This window comes from Coenobita brevimanus, chromosome 55 (genome assembly GCF_032717465.1).
Source record: "Coenobita brevimanus isolate Jiangsu-jjx chromosome 55, ASM3271746v2, whole genome shotgun sequence".
Classification (NCBI taxonomy): Eukaryota; Metazoa; Arthropoda; class Malacostraca; order Decapoda; family Coenobitidae; genus Coenobita; species Coenobita brevimanus.
This window is the reverse complement of record NC_137008.1, coordinates 57,833,913-57,853,340: the sequence shown is the minus strand read 5'-3', so window position 1 is coordinate 57,853,340 and position 19,428 is coordinate 57,833,913. Positions and strand designations below refer to the sequence as shown.

At 42.2% G+C, this 19,428-nt stretch overlaps 1 protein-coding gene and 1 pseudogene across 1 annotated transcript in view; one reads left to right on the top strand and one right to left on the bottom strand.

Annotated features, from left to right (window-relative positions):
- Nucleotides 1-19,428, top strand: part of LOC145401402 (thiopurine S-methyltransferase-like) — a 41,993-nt gene that overhangs the window by 12,485 nt on the left and 10,080 nt on the right. Inside the window, exon 3 of the mRNA XM_080273740.1 lies at nucleotides 9,441-9,568. Coding sequence (XP_080129866.1) covers nucleotides 9,441-9,568 — 128 coding nt within the window. The remainder of the gene's footprint in view (nucleotides 1-9,440; nucleotides 9,569-19,428) is intronic.
- On the bottom strand, nucleotides 252-368 carry LOC145401514 (5S ribosomal RNA; annotated as a pseudogene).

The following is a 19,428-nucleotide window of genomic DNA, read 5'->3' as shown; positions in this document are numbered from 1 at the left end:
AAAATATCCAAATACTGTCTTTTGACAATACAAATATTAGTAACGGAGTAGATAACTATTAACAAAGACTAATGATTCAAAAGGATCATGATAAACTGTTCACTTGGGCTCAAACATGGCATATGGATTTTCCCATCCATCCATCCATTGCCAGACGCCATGTATCCCAAATGGGGTGGCCAATGGCTTAGAGTTAATTGTTTTTACAGGGAGGGGCACTAATCCTCCACCAACCCCACTTGACGTAGGGATGCCAACAGCATCTGGTGTTCCCAGGCTCATCCATCCAAGTACTAACCAGACCCAACGTTGCTTAACTTCACTGATCGGATGGGAAGCGGTGTACTCAACGTGGCATGCCCAATATTGACAAATGCAAAGTCCTAAACACTGAATGTTAAAATTAAAACATTAGTTATAGTCTATTTGACTGACCTGTGCAGCTGAGATGTATGTGGCAAGTAGGGGGTGTTTGATACAAGGCTGCTGATTGGCTGCTGATGTCATTGAAGTAAATGCAGGCATGTATTGTGCAACATGTGAATGTATGTGTACACCGAGGGTGGATATTATAGCACAACATACGGATGTAGGTGTACACCGTGGATGGATTTAGTGCAACATGCGGACATGGATGTACATCGTGGGTGGATACTTTATTTCAAGTGTCACTCATCGTTTTATGAAATTTTACAATCAACTTTAATTTTCTTTGATAACAGGAAAGTTTTAAAGCAAATTTTTACCTCTTCAGCTTTGGAAATTATTCTGTATTTAATCTGGCAGCTTGTATTGAAGGCATTCTAAAAATATATATGTGTTAAAATAAGAAGAGATGTAGATTTAAATCATTGGCAGCCAATCAGCAGCTGCAATTCAAACACACCCTACTCGGCCGATGCATTTCAGCTGCACAGGTCAATCAAAAAGACTATTGTCTGTGAATAACAACTACTTGCATGTGTACACTGTGAAAAAGATTTAGGAATAATAAATGATTTTGTGGTAGGTGGGGGCGCTCACCATCTACTCACTCGATGTAGTGCTGCTCTCGGGTGTCTGCCTTTTCCTTTCCTCCATCCTTCTTTCTGTCCATCCTCTGCTGTCTTTCTTTCCTTCATTCTTTCCTTGTCCTTCTGCCTACTGGTGACTTTACACTTCCTCTTCCGTCTTTCTTTCCTTCATTCCTTCCTCTTCCTTCTACCTGTGGGTGACTCTACATTGCGTGACAAGCCAAATGGTTTCCTGTACACCAGGAAACCATTTACTACACTGGGTGGTAACCATATAACCAAATTTTGGCACCTGGTGGTTTAGTGGGTAATTACGGAGCTCCAGTCGGATTGAGCCAGTGAAGGTTTATATCCAAGGGATGGTTGGGGTTTATTGCTCATGTAATGCCACTCAGGGATGAGTGATGCTGGTCACTCTCATCTTAAATGTCAGGACCAACTTGCCTAGTCCCGGGCTCATACAGTCCTCATGGGGCAATGTAGGATTGGATGATGAATGAATGAATGGTAAATAATTTTAAACCAAGTCATCAGTGCACCAAGGCAGTAAAGAAAGCTAACAAACTACAGTAGTTAGATAAATAGGCAGACTGCTCAAATTTAAAAATGAGAATATCATTCTTACCTTGTACAATTCTTTAGTGCATTCACATCTGGAGTACTGTGTTCAGTTTTGGTCACCATATTACAGGAAAGATATACAGAAGCTAGAGAGAGAGAGCAGCAGAGAGTAGCTATGGAAAATGTACATAGGAAAAAAAAAAGTTTAGGAGAGATGAAGCAGCTTGACTTGTGAAAGCCCAGATTGTAAGGGTATCTAATTCAGATATTCAAAAATTTTGAAGGACATGACAACATGGTACTGTAGTCAATGGGTACTTCAAAGTAGACCATTCTGATTACACTAGAGGTAATGGATATAAAATATCTGGCAATTGCTTACAGTCAAATGAAGCACAAAACTTTTTTTTCAATAGGGTTGTCAACATATGGTACAAGTTGCCTAGGAATGCGGTAGACAACAGTGCAGTACTAACTTATAAAAGTCACTGAGATTAGTCTCAAGCTTTGAATCCACAACTTAACACATTCATGGCCAAATACAGTGAGTCCTGAAAATACGAAAGGGATAGGGACCAAGAAAAAAATTCGTAATCCGAAATTTCGTATATCGGAATGATTTTCCCCATTGAAATATACATATAAAGGGGGGGATGCGTTCCAGGACCCCATTGGACCTCCCACTAAAACTTTACCCCTCCTATTTAGAAGTATGCAATACACGTATACAGTACTATACTACTGTACAGACATAAAAAAATAAAACCTAAAACTAATTACTGTAGTATTAGTACACTGTACAGTTAAATACATACCTGTGCTGCAGCTGGAGATTCATGTCACTGATATGGTGCTAAGTCCATGCGAAAGCTGCGGGTCCTCATGGCTTGGCAGGAGGCTGAAGATGAAAAGAAGGAGGTGGCCATCTTCTTGTACATTTCCTTTTTCTTCATCACAGTCCCACTGGTTGATGGTGCAAGGCCTAAAGCTCGCCCAGTCTCCGAGACTCCCTGCCCCTCCTTGTGGCTTCTTATTATCTCCAATTTCCTCGCAAGAGTGAGGGTACGATGCTGTTTCTTCTTTGCACCTGGTTCCCTGGATGCTGGAGATGATGCGGGGCACTTGGGAGACATGGTGAAAATACGAAAAGGTGAAGAACAGCGAAAAACAACGTAACGTACAGCGAAGCTGAGAGGAGAGGACGGACATGACTCAACTGGGAAGTGTGTGAAAATGTGTTTACCAGAGAGGGGTTAGTTCGTTTTCTCGCCGCAAGTGAGCGCGGCGCTGTGCAGCGCGCCCATTTTGAATTTTTCGGATTTCCTCTCTTTATCGTTTTTCGTACCATTGAGACAGATACTTTTATATTGTGGAATTTGTCTTACATTTGTTGCTTTCGTACCATCGGAAATTCGTACTTGTTATCACATTTCAAGGACTCACTGTAATGTGAAAAACTGATACTGGTAATTGTTTTTCTCTCTTTCAGATCATGGTGAATGCAGAATTGGCATTATAGTGTGAAATTAATATTACTTTTCCTTTACAGACTGTGTAGTTGTAGAGTTTCACCTTCTAATCTTTCTTATGGAATTTCCACAACAGTATTTCTGTGCCACATGGTGGTCTTTCTCACATTTCCCTGCTGGCTTTGGCTAGAGGGTTTGGTGGGTGGAGGGGAGCCTTCTTGCTTTCCAATCCTTATCTCTGCTATTGAAATTAGATATACTGTAGTCACAGACTTTCTAACAAGCAGCTTCGAGTGGATCACTGGGTCTGTTGTTCTTTGCTTTTCTTTGTACTTTCTGATGTTCTTGTTCATAAAGCTATCTTTTTATTCATCCTACTGACATCTTTTGTGTTGGTAGTAGTAGTAGTAATTGTTCGCTAGTCTGTCTGGCCGAACAGCCCCGAGTCCCTTAGGAAGGCCATGGTCGAGACCGGGCTTTCCCGCAGAGCTCTCAAAGAGTGTATGTTGTGTTGTTGGCGTAGGTGATTGTGTGGAATGCAGTCTTCCATAATGTGCTTAATAGTATGGGGTGCTGTGTTGCATCCTGGACGGGCATCAGCGACGGAGTCATCCAGCCTCTTCTGGTAGCTTAAGAGGGCTGGATGGTGCCCACATCTCAGCCTGGCCAGGTGGACCCTGTCCTCACGAGGAAGATAGGATTCAGAAGGGTGGATGTCAGGAGGCTGTGCATGCAGCTGTGTGTTGTCTTTAAGCGACTGAATGGAGCGGCGAGTGATCTGAGTGTGGATATGCTTCTGGAAGCAGGTCTGAGGTGGGCGAGGGGGGAGAGATGACAGTATTTGTGTATGGCATCGTGTGCTGGGTGTTGTTTTGATATTCCTTGGTGTGGGTGGATGTGCTGCCATGTACTGTAGTGGATGTTGTGGGTTTGTGGAGGCTGCAGCAAGAAACTGGGTGCCTCTCATGTCTAGATGATCCTTGACTTTGAGGACTTTGGTTTCTTGATGTAGGTGGTCTGTGGGTGTAGTAGCTGTGCAGCCTGTGATTTTTTTTGTTCTGTGTGGTCTGTAGAGTGTTGTAGTGTGTTTTGGTCAGTTAGAAGCCCAGGCAGGGCTTGCATAATTCATCACTGAACATATGTATTGTTTGTATACTGTGGTGGTGGTTTCTTTGTTGTGTCCGAATGTTGTATGGGCAAGTGACCTCAAAGCATTGAGTCTTGGTGTTATTTTATTTTTAATGTTTGTGATGTGTTGTTTAAATGACATTGATGTATGTTACACCAAGGATTTTGGGTGTGTGTGTGTGTGTGGTAGGGAGTGTTGTTTATGGTGAGGTGTGGGATGTGACTGTGTTCTGCTGTCCAGTTTGTGAAAAGAGTCATTGTAGATTTGGCTGGGGCTATTTTGAGCCTGTTTGTGGTGAACCATTCGTGTAGTGTGTTGAGGTAAGGTTGAATGATGTGTGCAGCTGTGTTTGCATTTTGGTGTGTACATGTAAGTGTTATATCATCTGCATAGGAAGCTTTGTGTATCTGTGGTGTGTGGGGTGTGGGTACGTCGTGCATGTATAGATTAAAGAGTGTAGGGGACAAAACAGATCCTTGGGGGACGCCGTTTGTGAAGTTTCTGATGTTAGAAGACTGACCGGCAAATGTCATGTGTGCACATCTGCCTGCTAAGTAGTTTGCCAGCCATCTTTTTGTGTTATTGTGCATGTTTGTGTTTATTTTGTTTGTGAGGTTGTGGCGAGGGATGGCATCAAAAGCTTTGCTAATGTGTACTGTGACTAGGAGTGTTCTGTGTGGTGGCCTAGCTGAATTCATGCCATCGAAAACTCTCTGAGTAAGGTCTGTAAGAAGGGTGATTGTGGAGTGTAGTGGCCTAAAGCCATGTTGTGACTGGGCTAGGGGAATGTGAGGTGTGACTAGTTGTAGTATCAGTCATTCAGTGACTTTAGAGGGGGTGCAGAGTGTGATGGGGCGATGTGAGGAGGGTAACGTGGGGTCTTTGTTGGGTTTAGGGATAGTGATGATATTGCCAAGCGTCCAGATGTTGGGTATTATGTTGTGTGAGTAGCTGTAGTTTGATATGTTGGTGAGTGCTTGTATGCCTTGTGGTCCTAGGTGTTTAAGGTGAATGTTGCTTATGTTGTCTGGTCCACAGGCAGATGAGTGCTTGAGGTTGTTGATGATGTGCTTCATCTGGTTGTAAGTGAAAGGTGCGTAGTCTGGGTCTGTGGGGAACTGTCTCTTACGTCTGATGATACGTCGGTCGTCCGGATGGGGGGTTAGATGGCTGACTTGTGAAAAGTGATTGATGAGAGTGTTTGCTTGTTGTTTGTTTGAGGGTATGGTGTCTGTTGTTGTGATGGCAGCGTGTGATTGTGTGGTTTTGCTGTTGGAAAGTGGGATGCTGTTTAGTGTTTTGTAGAGTTTGCTGATGTTTGTTTTGTGGTCAAGTGTTTGGAGGTAATTTTTCCAGTTTAGTGTTTGCTGTTCTGATATTTTACTGTTTATCTGAGTGTTGAGTTCTTGTATTTGTTGTATGGTGTCTTGTGTATGGGGTGTTGGGGAGTGTTGCAGTGTGTCCTGTTGTCTGATGAGGCCTTGAATTTCTGGTGTGAAATTGGGGTTGTGTCTCTTTCTGTTGCCTCTAGGGATGTTTCTTTTGTCTGCGTTTTGTATGCTTGTATTGAAAGTGTGCACAGCGGTGTTGATGTTTGTGATGGGTGTACTGTTTAGTGTTTCAAAATGTTGTTCTGTTTCAGTTACAAAGGCCTCCCAGTTGGCTCTCTTATAATTAGTGTATGTGTGTTTGTGGCCAGCTGGGGTGATTCTGGTTTTGGTAGTGGTTATATCGGATGCTCAAACTTGAACTTGATATACACTGGCTGTGACTAACGTATGCACCATGTGATGACAGACGTGAGAGAGAGAAAGACAGGTTTTGGGATGAGCCAGATGAAGCAGTGTGAGAAATGCCCAGGTGCTATAAAGTGATCGTAATGGGCGATATGAATGGAAGAGTAGGCACTGGTCCTGAGGATAACGTAATGGGCTGTAATGGAGTACCAGGAGAAAATGATAATGGGAAGAGACTGAAGCATATGTGTTAGGAAAGAGGGTTGTGCATTTGTAACTTGAATTTCAAACACAAAGATGCACATAAATATGATATAGAGGGAATAGGAATCATGTTAAAAGGAGCCTGATTGATTACGTGCTCGTAGAGAGGTCAGTGCTGGGAATGGTTGCTGATACAAGGGCCGTGAAAGGATGATGTGGAGGTATGTTCAGTCATATGATTGTGATATGCAAGATCAAGCTGAGAGGAGTGAGGACCAGGAGAGAGAGAAGCAGTCAGGGAGAAAGACAAAGTCGAGAAGTTGAGGATCAAAGAAATGGCAGAGGAATACAGGACCAAAGTAGGGGAGAAGTTAGAATCAGTGAATTGGAATGCATATAGGGATTGCTTAGTTAGAAATACTAGAATGGTGTGTGGTGTGGCAAAAGTAACAACAAGGAAGAAAGGTACAGCTTGGTGGGATGAAGAGTTTAAGAATGCAGTGGAGGAAAAGAGGAAGAAGTGGCTAGAGTGTTTACAGGACAGGAGTTCAATTGAAATAACTGAATATACTGAGAGAAAGAAACATATATAGAGACTAGTGAAGAGGAAAAAGGTAGAGGTAAATGATGATCTAGGAAGAAAAATGAAAGCAAATTACACTGAAAATAGGAAGTTATTCTGGAAAGAGGTGTGGAAATGTATAAGTGACAACAGAAAGAAATGTGAAAGTGTGAAGGATGTAAGTGGTATATTATTAACCTGTGAGGATGAAGTAAGGACCAGATGGAAAGAATATTCTGAAAGCTTGATAAATGGGAATAGAGAGAGCAGAGCCACTGTAAACATGACTGGTTTTGGGGGTGAGTAGAGAAGGAATGTAGTGCCAGGAAACGTAACACTCGCACAGGTGAAGAACGCTGTGAAGCAGCTGAAAAATGGGAAAGCAGCTTAGGTTGGTGAGGTGTATGCAAAGATGATTAAATGTAGTGGAGAGAGTGGAATGAAGTGCTTGTTGCAGATATGTAAGAAGGTATGGATGAGTGATACTGTGCCAGCAGAGTGGAAAAAGGCTGTGATTGTACCCCTGTACAAAAATAAAGGTGAGCGCAGTGAGTGCAAGAATTATCATGGCATAAGTTTATTGAGTGTGGTAGGGAAGGTAAGTGGAAAAATTATTACAAAGAAAGTAAAAGAGTTATCAGAAGTCCTAGTGAATGATGAACAGGGTGGCTTGAGGAGTGGCAGAGGATGTGTGGGTTACATATTTGCAATAAGACAGACAGTGGAGAAGGTTTGTGAGAAGGACTATAAGGTGTTTATGGCATTCATAGGAGACAGAGAAGGATTGTGGAAGGTTTTGCGCATGTACGGTTTAGATGGTAAGCTGCTAGGAGCCGTCATGAGTTTTCATGATGGTAGTGATGCAGGGGCGCATCCAGGAATTTTCTAAGAGGGGGGCCTGTAGTGAGGTGAGGTCAGGTAATCCGATAATTACTGGGAGGTTATATGCAGGTTTAGAGTCAGAGAGCTACTGGCTCATGTGTTACTCTTTGTTTGTAGTTGCCAGTTTTTCATGTTTTGCTGTTATCGACATAAATATATATAAATTTTTAAAGGACCCAGAGAGCTAAGGGGGGGGCCCGGGCCCAGGGCACCCCCCCCTGGGTGTGCCACTGTAGTGAAGCATGCGTAAGGGTAAATGGGCATCTAAGTGAATGAGTCATGATCGGTGTAGGCATGCAACAAGGTTTTGTGATGTCCCCATAGTTGTTCAATATATATATGAATGGGGTGATGGGAGATGTAATAACGCAAGTAATGGAGAGAGGGATGGCATTGGTAATGAATGGTGATGGATGGAATAGCTCAAATTTGTTGTATGCTGATGATGCAGTACTACTTGCAAATACCGGACATGAACTTGGTAGACTAGTGCAGAGTTTTTTTTATGTCTGTAAGCGTCATGTCTTGAAAGTAAATGCAGAAAAGAGTAAAGTGATGGTTTTTGAGAGAGAAGGTGACTCCCAGTGTGATGTTAGAGTGAATGGAGTGAGACTGGAATTGGTGAGAGAGTTCAAATACCTGGGTACAGTGGTAGAAAAGAGAGGAAAATGTGCAAAAGAAGTGGAAAGTAGAGTGACACAAGGAAGGAAAGTAGCTGGTGCTAGGAAGGCCTTGAAAAGAAACAGAGGCTTGAGTGTTGCAGCTGCACAAGGCTTACACGAAAAAGTATTAGTGCCAACTTTAACATATGGATGTGAGACTGTGGTGTGGCATGAAAATGAAAAGCCAAGAGTGGGAACAGTGGAAATGGGACTGCTGAGGAATGTATGTGGAGTACAGAGAGGGGATAGGATGCAAAATAGCAAAATAATGTGATTCGTGAATGATGTGAGTGAGGAAGTCTGTGGACACCAGAATCGAAGAAAGTGTACTGAGCTGGTATGGCCATGTGGAGAGAATGGGTAACAATAGAGTGGTGAAAAAGGTATATCTGAATGAATCTGAAAGAGGGAGGAGGTGAGGTAGGCCAAATGAGAAGGTGGAGGGATATGGTGGATGAGTGTGTGTGAAAAAGAGAGGTATGGAAGTCAGTAAGGCTAGGGAAAAAACAAGAGATTGAGCTGGCTGGATGAATCTTGTGAGAAGTGCATGTTTAGCGATTTGGCGTCCCTTTTTAACATGACAGCGTCCGGAATGACTCTATCGGATACATTTATGTGAAGCTACAGAATGTGGTGAATGTTTCTGGCATTTCAGATAGAACCAGGATTCCAGGAGCTTGAATGATGAGTGAATGGAAGCATGGCCCATTGGACTGGGCAAACTTGGGCCGTCTGGACGGTGCTACTCCTCACCCTGCCGTAGGGTGGGAAAGGAGGTCCGGATGATGATGATATATTAGATGCACTTGATCCCTCCCAGGCGTCTCCCAATTGGGCTTGGTCATAAGAATCATGTCCAGGCATCTTCATCCTTACATGTTTCATTGTTTGCACTGTCCTTCATCATCAGCCTTGTGTCACACTTATGTACTGGTGCTGCTCTCTCTCTCTCTCTCTCTCTCTCTCTCTTTTTTTTTTTTTTTTTTCCCCACACTGCATACTGTAAAGCGATCAGTTTCTGCTCCCATGAAGAACATACTGGCCAGAGTGAACTGTTGCTTTTTATCCTTCCAAAATGATAAGAAGCTGTGTTATACCCTGGAAGTTATTGAAACAAATTGTGAATCACTAGAGCTGTACCAAATCTGGGTACAAACTTGAATTTCATTGTCAGTGTTTATTTGATAACATTTTTTCTAATCCTCCACTTCTTTTTTTCTAGACTGAAGATAATCATCTCCTTCTCTACTGCTGTGATCTACTGAATGTGGATATCAAGGCCTTGGGTAAATTTGATGCTGTATGGGACAGAGGGTCATTGGTAGCTGTCAACGAAGATGACAGAGAGAGGTAATGTCTTGCAATTTTACCTTTTATATCCAGAGGAGGAAATTGAAAGTAAATGAGAATAAGAGTAAAGTGATGAAGAGTACGAGGTTGATAGATGGTAGGGGGATGAATATAGTTTTGAATGGTGAGTTGCTTGAGGAGGTAGATTGTTTTAAATATCTAGGGTCACATGTTGCTATGGATGGAAGAATAGATGCAGAAGTGAAGTTTAGAATAAATGAAGTAGGAAAGGTGCTGGGAGGAATGAAAAAAGTGTTTAAATGTCGTTCGCTTAGAATGGATGTAAAGAGAAGGCTGTATGAGGGTGTTGTGGTACCAACTGCATTATATGGGGCTGAAACATGGAATATGGGTGTAGCAGAGAGGAAAAGTTTGAATGTAATGGAGATGAGGTGTCTGAGGAGTATGTGTGGAGTGACGCGTATGGATCGGGTGCGAAATGATGAAGTGCGAAGGAGAACTGGAGTTGTTCAGGAGATGGCTGGTAGAGTTGAGCAGAGGGTGTTGCGATGGTTTGGGCATATGGAGAGAATGGATAATGAGCGATTGGTGAAAAAGATAACTAGATCTGATGTGAGAGGTGTAAGGCTTAGAGGAAGACCACGAATAGAATGGATGGACAGTGTGAAGAGAGCGCTGGATGCGAGAGGGATGTCTGTTGAGCAAGGAAGAGTGGCTGTGCGTGACAGAAATAAATGGAGAGAAATTGTGAATGAATAAGTGATGACGCAGCACTGAGGGGATATTCTCCCGCATTTGGTCTGATCAGCTAGTCAGGTCAGGTGCGGGTAAGGGGATGGGTCTGTTATGATGTGGCAGGGGTAAACCAGTTCTGCTGTCGGGCCCTGCTGCGGATGTTACTGATTGCATTGCGTAGTTGACCCTTGTGCGGTGTGGTGCGGTGAGGATCTGTCCGTTCTCCCCTTTGGGGCTAAGATGCGAATGCATGTGTTTGAATGGATGAGTAAATGGGGAGTGTGTCGTCCTGTCTCGGCTACCTCCCTTTCCTTGGGGGAAGCAGCCTAGGTATATAGATAGATAGATATCCAGAGTTCACATTTTTATCAGTAAGAATGTAATGCCTCCCTTTCGTTCTTACAAAACTGTGATCTCGTGTTAAATATTTATTTTCAGAATGTTAACAAACACAATTTAGCTCTCTTCAGTAAGAGAATGCTTTAAGATATTCTGGCTACTGCCAGGCAGTTTCATGCACCTTGGGAAAGATCTTTCAAATTGAAGAGGGTAAGGACTTACAATTACCATTAATCATTTCAGTGGGATTCTTCCTAAACCTCCTAAATTAACCTTGTCTGACAGCAGAAATTAAAAAGACATCTTCAGACTGAAGGAGGTAATGGAGATAATTTTTAACTCTTCAGTCCAAGGAGCCCTTCTAGTAAACTGCAACATGCAACCACAGCTGTTTTGAGGTGCACTGCAATATACAGCTCCAGTTTCAGGTTGAAAAATTAATTTTCTGTGCATTGCTTGTGGTTGATTGTTGATAAATGATTTGAAATGTGTCTTATGGAGACATCTGGAGCCCTTTCAGTTAGCCACAGCCTACCCCACATGCACACCTCATTAGTCACTGTTTGATACGATGGAAGGTCAAGGTCTGGCACACCAACTTCAAAAATTCACTGTGGCTACAAGGTATGTACAGGGCTGATTTTATGTTTCATAATATTTATGCATGCACTCTGTCATGTTGCACACATAAAATTTATTTATGATAAAAAAAAAGTGATGATATTTAGGTCTGGTGGTGGGACTGTCAAAGCAGAGGAAGTGTGGCTATGTGCAGTTTACCACAAAGGTGTGGGAAGGAGAGAGTGTAGGAAGTAACTCATCTTGTGCAGTGTTTGTGATAAGTGGATGCATCAGAAATGTAGTGGTATTAGATGCTGGCTGTGAAATATATGCTAGTCTGGTTAGTACATGGATGGGTGACCGCCTGGGAACACCAGATGCTGTTGGCATCCCTATGTGTCAAGTGGGGTTGGTGGAGGATTAGTGCCCCTCCCTGTAAAACAATTAACTCTAAGCCCTTGGCCACTCCGTGTGGGATACATGGCGTCTGGCAATGAATGAATGAATAAACATGTGTGTGGTGTGTCGAGGAGTGCATGTAGAGATTGTCAGGTGTGAAAGGATTGATCTCACTGGAGAGTCTCTTGAGTGTGTGGAAGAGTTTTGTTATTTGGAGGACATGTTGTGTGCCAGAGTTGGGGCTGGAGCTAGCTCTGTGGCTAGGGCAAGGTGTGGTTCTCTCCCTCCGTGGCAAGCTATCTTTGTATGCAGCATGTGCTGTATGGTAGTGAGACCTGGGCAGTAAAAGAAGAGGATATTCGCAGGTTCGAACTTGTAGAATGACAGTGATAGATGGATGTGTAGTAAGTAGTACATCTTTCAGTGTGAGCCCTGTGTATGTGTGTGTGGGGGGTGGGCTAGAATTACGATTGAAAAGTTGAGAGGAAGGATGGGATTTGAATGTACTGGTGTTGTGATAAGAAGGGGTAAATTGAGGTGGTTTGAGCATGTTGAGAGGATGGAGGATGACAACTGGGTGTGTAAAATGAGAAGTGTGAATGTTGGGGCTAGAGTTGTGAGAGACAAAGAGAAAAAGACTGGATGGATCAAAGATTTTGACCTCAGGGATAAGGGACTGAACAGGGAGACTGCCAGAGATCAAGCAGCATGGAGAGCTGCCATTAGGTGACCAAGGCCAACACATGCATGTTGGAGCCTTTATAAATGATGCAATACAAACGATAAGATGAATATTTGTGGCAGTTGCATTTTGCCTAAGGGTATGTCCCAACAGAGCAGGCAGGCAGGGGCAAGCAGAGTGGGGTGGCCTGAAACGCTTGAACATCAGCACTAGGAGCAGGTCAGCCCTGCGGTTGGTGGGAACTGCTCTGGCAACATCATCACGTCTCTCTTAGGGACTGCAGGCAGCATGATCTGTGGCACTAGGCAGTAAAGAGATGGCATTCCTATGAAAGTCACAGCTGGAAAGCAGTATGCTGAAATAAAAACTCATTAAAAGAGAGAAACATTGCCCCAGACAGGGCTTAAACCATCAAAAAAGTGGTTAATTATCACTCCTCGAGAGCTGGAAGATACGCTGAATGTGCCTTTGGAATTATGAAAAAAATTCAGACTAATGAATAACACCACAGAGAAATTTGTTGATGGAGCTGGACAGACCACTAAAGCTGTATGCATCCTATAGTACAAAATGATTATTCAAGAAGTAGGTGCAACAGTGAGTCCTGTAGGTGATGATGTGGAAGAAAATCCAGGCAATGTGCAGTTTTCTGCCTCAGTAAAATAAAACTTTACACAACAATCACAAAAATATGAGAGTTTTGAAAGTACTTCTGTTCAGATGAAAGGTTGGAACCCTAGCAAAATCACATAACTTTAGCTTAATTACATAGTGCTAGTGCAGTGCAGTAGTCCTACTATTTTATGGGTGCAATTTTCAGCAAAATATCTTCACCATCTCTCACAGTAACTATACCTGTACTGTAAAATTTGATTTGTGTTATAATAGAAATGCATCCATAAAAAAGCTACCACCAGATGAGAGTGTATATGTATACCACAATACATTTACCCCCCCCATCCCTCCAATCCTCGTCCACTTGTGTGCAATAAATGCTTTGTTGCTGTGCATCATCTGGGATGTACACCCACTAAAATAATTATTGACACCCCTTGCTTCAATACCCTTTGCAACTACAGTATCACTGGCACAGAAGCCGTGAATACGTGTTAATTTCTACAGTAAATGTCGCATACAGTCCCATGGCTGTCGATGGTACAGAGGCTGCCATAACTGGCAGTAGGTAGCACTGCCTCTTTTATGATGTATATGGGACCCGGCCAATGGGATCGAAGAGTTCAGGTGGTGGGAGGCATGATCTGGCTCCCTCCCGGGATCTAGGAACCCCCCACCCACTCCCCAGGCCATCTCTCCACCTCCCTTTGCCTCATTGGATCCTGCCTTCTGTGTCTTCTCCTACCCAAACTACCCCTCATACCTCTAGACCATATTGAGTGTGTGTGGCAGACATATTCCCTTCCTTTCCCTCCCCTCCTGGTGCCCTCCCACACCCTTCACCTCCCCAATTCCTGCATATTTCTCAAGGACGTCTCATTCTCACTCAGTGAGGAGATACTTTTTTTTTTTTTTTCAATGGTCAATTGTGCAGTAACCATTAGACATATGAGAGTGAAATATACATTTTCTTGTGTGTAAAATCAAGCTTTCCAAATCTATAAGACCAAACTTTACTTTGGTGCAATTTTTTTTCTCTCTACATAATGGAAGTCAAGTATAATTATTCCCTTGTACAATGGAAAAGGGGAAAAAGAAGTGTGTGGTAATCATAGGGGCATTTGTCTTCTTAGTATAATAGGAAAAATGTATGGTAGGATACTTATTGACAGAGTTAGAGAAAGAACAGAGGAATTAATTGGAGAAGAACAGGGAGGCTTTAGGAAGGGAAGAGGTTGTGTAGATGAGATATTCATTCTTAGATCTTTACTTGAAAAGTTTCTAGAGAAGGTAAAGAAGTTGTATGCGGCTTTCATGGATTTAGAGAAAGCATATGACAGGGTGGATAGACAAGGATTGTGGAAAGTATTAAGAATATATGGAGTAGATGGGAAGTTGTTGAATGCTGTGAAGAGTATGTATGATGGTGCTAAGGCTGCAATGCATGTAGATGGTGAACTGAGTGAATTTTTCTCTTTGAAGGTTGGGTTGAAACAGGGATGTGTCATGTCTCCATGGCTGATCAATCTGCACATGGATGGGGTAATAAAAGAGGTACAAGGTAGGGTAGTGGATGTTGGAGTGGCCCTGGTGAGAGAGGGTAGTGTTTGGAAACTCCCTGTACTGTTGTTTGCAGATGATACTGTGTTGTTGAGTGAAGACGAAGGGGAGCTGCAAGGCTTGGTGGATGAGTTTAGGAGAGTGTAAGAAATGGAATCTAAAGGTGAATGTAGGGAAGAGTAAAGTGATGGTCTGTGAGAGAGGTGAAGTCAGTGAATGTACAGCGAGGTTGGATGGTGAGGAAATGGAAAATGTGAGTAAGTTTAAGTACTTGGGTAGTGTGATGAGTAAGGAGGGAGGTTTGGAGGGTGAAGTGCTTGAAAGGGTACAGCAGGGAAGAAAGGTTGCTGGTTCCTTGAAAGCAGTGATAAGAAACAGGGAAGTGAAAAAGTTACTACATGACAGTATTGTGATACCAACTCTAACGTATGGAAGTGAAGCTTGGACATTGTTGGAACGACACAAGTCAGTAGTGAGAGCAGTGGAAATAAGTTATTTAAGAGAAGCCAGTGGAGTCACATGGAGAGACAGGCTGACAAATGAGGACATAAAGGAGCATTGTGGTGTGGATGTGGATGTGATAGGAAGCATTAGGAGGAATACACTGAGGTGGTTTGGCCATGTGGAGAGGATGGAGGGTGAAAGACTGACGAAGAGAATGTATGTGAGTGAGGTGGAGTGGGAGAGAGGGAGGGGGAGGCCGAGGATGAGATGGAGGGATGGGGTGGAGAGGTATATGAGAGAGGGAGGTGAGTTGGGAGCAAAGCAGTGAAATGGCGGGGGACAGGGTGACGTGGAGGCGATTTGTTTGTGGCCATCCCGAATGGGATTGAGGCATCTGGCAATAGATAGATAGACATGATGGGTAACAATTTTTATTTTTGACGTTCTTAGACGGATGATATTACAGTAGCTGTAAGTCATATGATAGTGAAGCATACGTTTTCAGGTGTGTAAATTCAAGCTCTTGAAACCTGTAAGAAAATTTTTTATCTTGGTGAAAGTTAAAAAATCGGACCCTTTTTGCGATTCTGGGGATAGTGGGTCAGGGAGATTTACGGTCCTTAGGGGGGTTAAGGGTTGGTACACCTGATCCTTCCCCCCCTCCTCAGTCTGTCTGCCCCTCCCTCCCCCAAACTCTCTCTCTCTCTCTCCAGGCCGATATCGCATACTCCCATAGCTTCACGTGTATAACTAGCACTTCATAGCAATAGTCGTGTTACTTGAAGGAAGGTCTCAAAATATTATCCGCTAGATGATCTAGAAATCAAAAAGCTATTTGCTTGGCACCCATCATATCCGATGTTTCTGCCTTAGGATTTTCTTACCATTGTTATACAGTGACAGCCACCATTAGCATTTTGAGAATGAGTTGATGGCAGACTTTATAGTCCAAACTTGCAGTATATACAACACCACATGAGCAATGCATGTAAAGTATATACAGTATGCTTTTGGTGATTTATTCAAATACTAGTGGCCATATCAAAATTCCAAAAACACCATGAGAAAGCTCATGAAATTCTGCACCTAGATATATGCTTAGCTCTTGTACGATATAGGCAGAATTTTGCGCTAGGATGTTGGGAGGCTATTTGAAGGTATTTTTTATTCCTGAAGAAGTTTACTTTCCACTGCATTTCTGTACTTTTAGTCATCAGTTTTGTGTGTTTTTATCGGCTTATCTTATAAACACCAGCGACGATGATGGTAAAATTTTTTCCCAATACAGTATAACCAATATCTGGGGGCATATTTGGCCATGGATTTTTGTGTGTGTGTGTGTGCAACGGAAGCAGCCATCACTCGGTGTCCCCAGAAGCTTAACTGTTTTTGCAACCACCATCAGTGACTTGGTGGATTTTTGTTGTTTATGCATTGCTCTCTTAGTGTCTAGCATTATATTGGATATCCCCATGTGTGTTTTGATGTCTATGTAGCTGAAAGACTGAAGAAGACAGCCACAATTATGAGGGGTACTGTGCATATTGGTATTTTTTTTTTTTTTTTTTTTTAAGTCATTGTTTTCTTAGTGTTTAGGATTCTACTGCATATTGTAATGTGTGTTTTGATATCTAAAAACAGCTGAAAGACCTCAGAGCACTGCCAAAATTAGGAGGGGTACTATGTATATTGGCAGGGTTTTGCATTTTTTTTTTCCCCTTAGTGTTTAGGATTATATTGCATATTCCAATGTGTGTTTTGATGTCTACGAAGAGCTGAAAGACTGCAGCACACCGCCAAAATTATGAGTGGTACTGTGCATATTGGTAGGGTTTTCTTTTTTTCTTTTGTTGTTTATGCATTGTTTTCTTAGTGTTTAGGATTATATTGCATACTACGATGTGTTTTGATGTTTAAAAACAGCCGAAAGACCTTAGAACACAGCCAAAATTAGGAGAGGTACTGTACACATTACAGTAGTAGGGTTTTGCATATTGGTATTTTGTTGTTGTTGTTTATGCATTGTTTTCTTAGTGTTTAGGATTATATTGCATATTCCAATGTGTGTTTTGATGTGTTAAAACAGTTGAAAGACCTCAAAACACTGCCCAAATTAGGCAGGATGCTGTACATATTGGTAGGGTTTTACATATTGGTATTTTTGTTGTTGTTGTTGTTGTTGTTTATGCATTGTTTTCTTAGTGTATAGGATTATATTGCATATTCCCATGTGTGTTTTGATGTCTAAAAACAGCTGAAAGAGAGCCGAACACTGCTTGTAATGTTGATTTCATGTGTTGTGAATGGTTGTATAACATGACCTGCCTGTATTGGTGTGCAGGTTTATGTACAAACAGTATCCCACATCCTCTATCAGTTGGCAAGACAAGAAAACAAGTATATGAAAAATTTTATTTATTTTTTTATTTTGTGCATAGTGTACAGTTAGGACTTCCAATCTGTTGCAGTTAACAAATTAAGGAGAATAAGTTGAGTCAGAGTTGCCAGAATGAATTATAAAGAAGTGGTATTTGGGGGAGCTCACTATCCACTCACTCAATGTAGTACTGCACTTGGATGACTGCCCTTTCATCTCTTCTTTCCTTCCTCTTCTGTCTTTCTTTCCTTCATTCTTTCCTCTTCCCTCCATCTACGGGTGGCACTGCACTGAGTGACAACCCAAATGGTTTCCTGTCTGCCAGGAAACCAATTACTAGGCTGGGTAGTAACCATATAACCAGATTATGGCACCTGGTGGTTTAGTGGGTAATTATGGTGCTCCAGCTGGATTGAGCCTGTGCAGGTTCATATCCAAGGGATGGTTGGAGTTTATTGCTCACGTAGTGCCACTCAGGGATGAGTGAGGGTGGTCACTCTCGTCTTAAATGTCAGGATCAACTTGCCTAGCTCCGGACTCCTACGTTCCTCGTGGGGCAACACAGGATTGGATGACGATGATGATGAAAATGTCCTGGGGCTGAAGGGAGAGTGTCATTCCTTATCAGGTAGTCTCCTAGGAGTGGTAATGTAGAGTGCGTATATCCTGTCCTAGTTCCTAGCTTATTGTCTGAAATGAGGTCTACTGTATTTTTTGTTCACAGGGCTTGCTGTGGGTCCTGTGCATCCCAGTTTTTCAGTGGCATTTGGGGGTATGATGATGATAAAAAGAATATTGCATTCACAGCTGACAGCTTCCAACTATGACCACATTTAAGTACAGACAAAAACTCTTTCCTGGGCAACTAACCAATGGGAAAACAGAATTGTGGTTTATGAATGTGCCCCTGATCTGTCTGTCTAATAATGTGTCCCACATATGTCTTTCCTCCTAGGAACTTCCCTGCGGGGATGACTCTGACAGATTGGTTTCTTGGTTGCTCTTTCCCTGATATATGTTGTGCTCACTTGACCATTCTTGTTCCAATTTCAGCTCTCTTGGATACATATAAGTTAGCTCTTTTCCCCTGTGTAACTGGTGGTCCTCCCTTTACAGCATCACCAACTACCTCATTTTCCAAGCCTCTCCATGTTATATATTTCCACATTGTGTCATCACATTTGTACCACATCAGCGTTTTTCTTCATCCATATACCAACACACACACACCGCATTCTTTTTGCTCTTTCTTCACTACAGTACCAAAGCTTTCATGATATATCTTACCATTGTTAAGTGCAAGGGTATTCACAAGAATACAGGATGGAAGCTGAAAGTAAATGCATATTAAAGTAAAATTATGGTTTTGCTTCTTTTATGATTCTTTCACTCTCAACAACCCTTTTATCCCTTTTCTATTATGCTTTCTAAATTTTACCAAACAGCAGTACTAATAAAATGGAACTGAGTTCCAGGAGTAATTGAAATCAGTAACAAGGCTATCATATACCATAATATCAAGTGATATACAGGTACCAGTAGCACAGTTATTGTTACTGTGAATGTAAGCTTGTACATTTTTAACTGATGGTTACAGGGGTATCTATGTATTTGTTGCTGGTAAAATTCTTTGAGGCTCTTGACTTAAAACACTTTTAGCATGCAGTTTTATAGCACTGTTGGTAACGTTTATTTTATTTTTTACTTTGTATGTCATTATTTAGCACAGTATTTCATTTTGGTACAACTGGTATTCTGTACCATATTTATCCTAGCCATATAGTACTCTATACTGTAATGCCCTAATCCACATTCATACTTCAGAATTTATAACAATGATGAAACACCCAGTCCTATGTTAACTCATCATAAGTATAGGGGCGCCAGAGGCTAGGCTATCTTAGTTCAGAACATTTAATGGTAGAGCACCAACCTAGGTCCCTGTTTGCATAAAAAAAAAAAAAAAAGGAGGGGGGGGGATACTTTAACCTGCCACGCACCCATGATGTACAATGCACATCGCAACTTTTTTTCACGTTTGGTCCCCACGATTTTTGGTACGTATACATGGGACACCTTCCTCTACCACACCTTAGTACATTTTACTACATTACTGATACAGTAACCTCTCAAATAACGCGAGGGTTAGGTTCCTAGAGAGAACGTCTCTATCTATCTATCTATTGC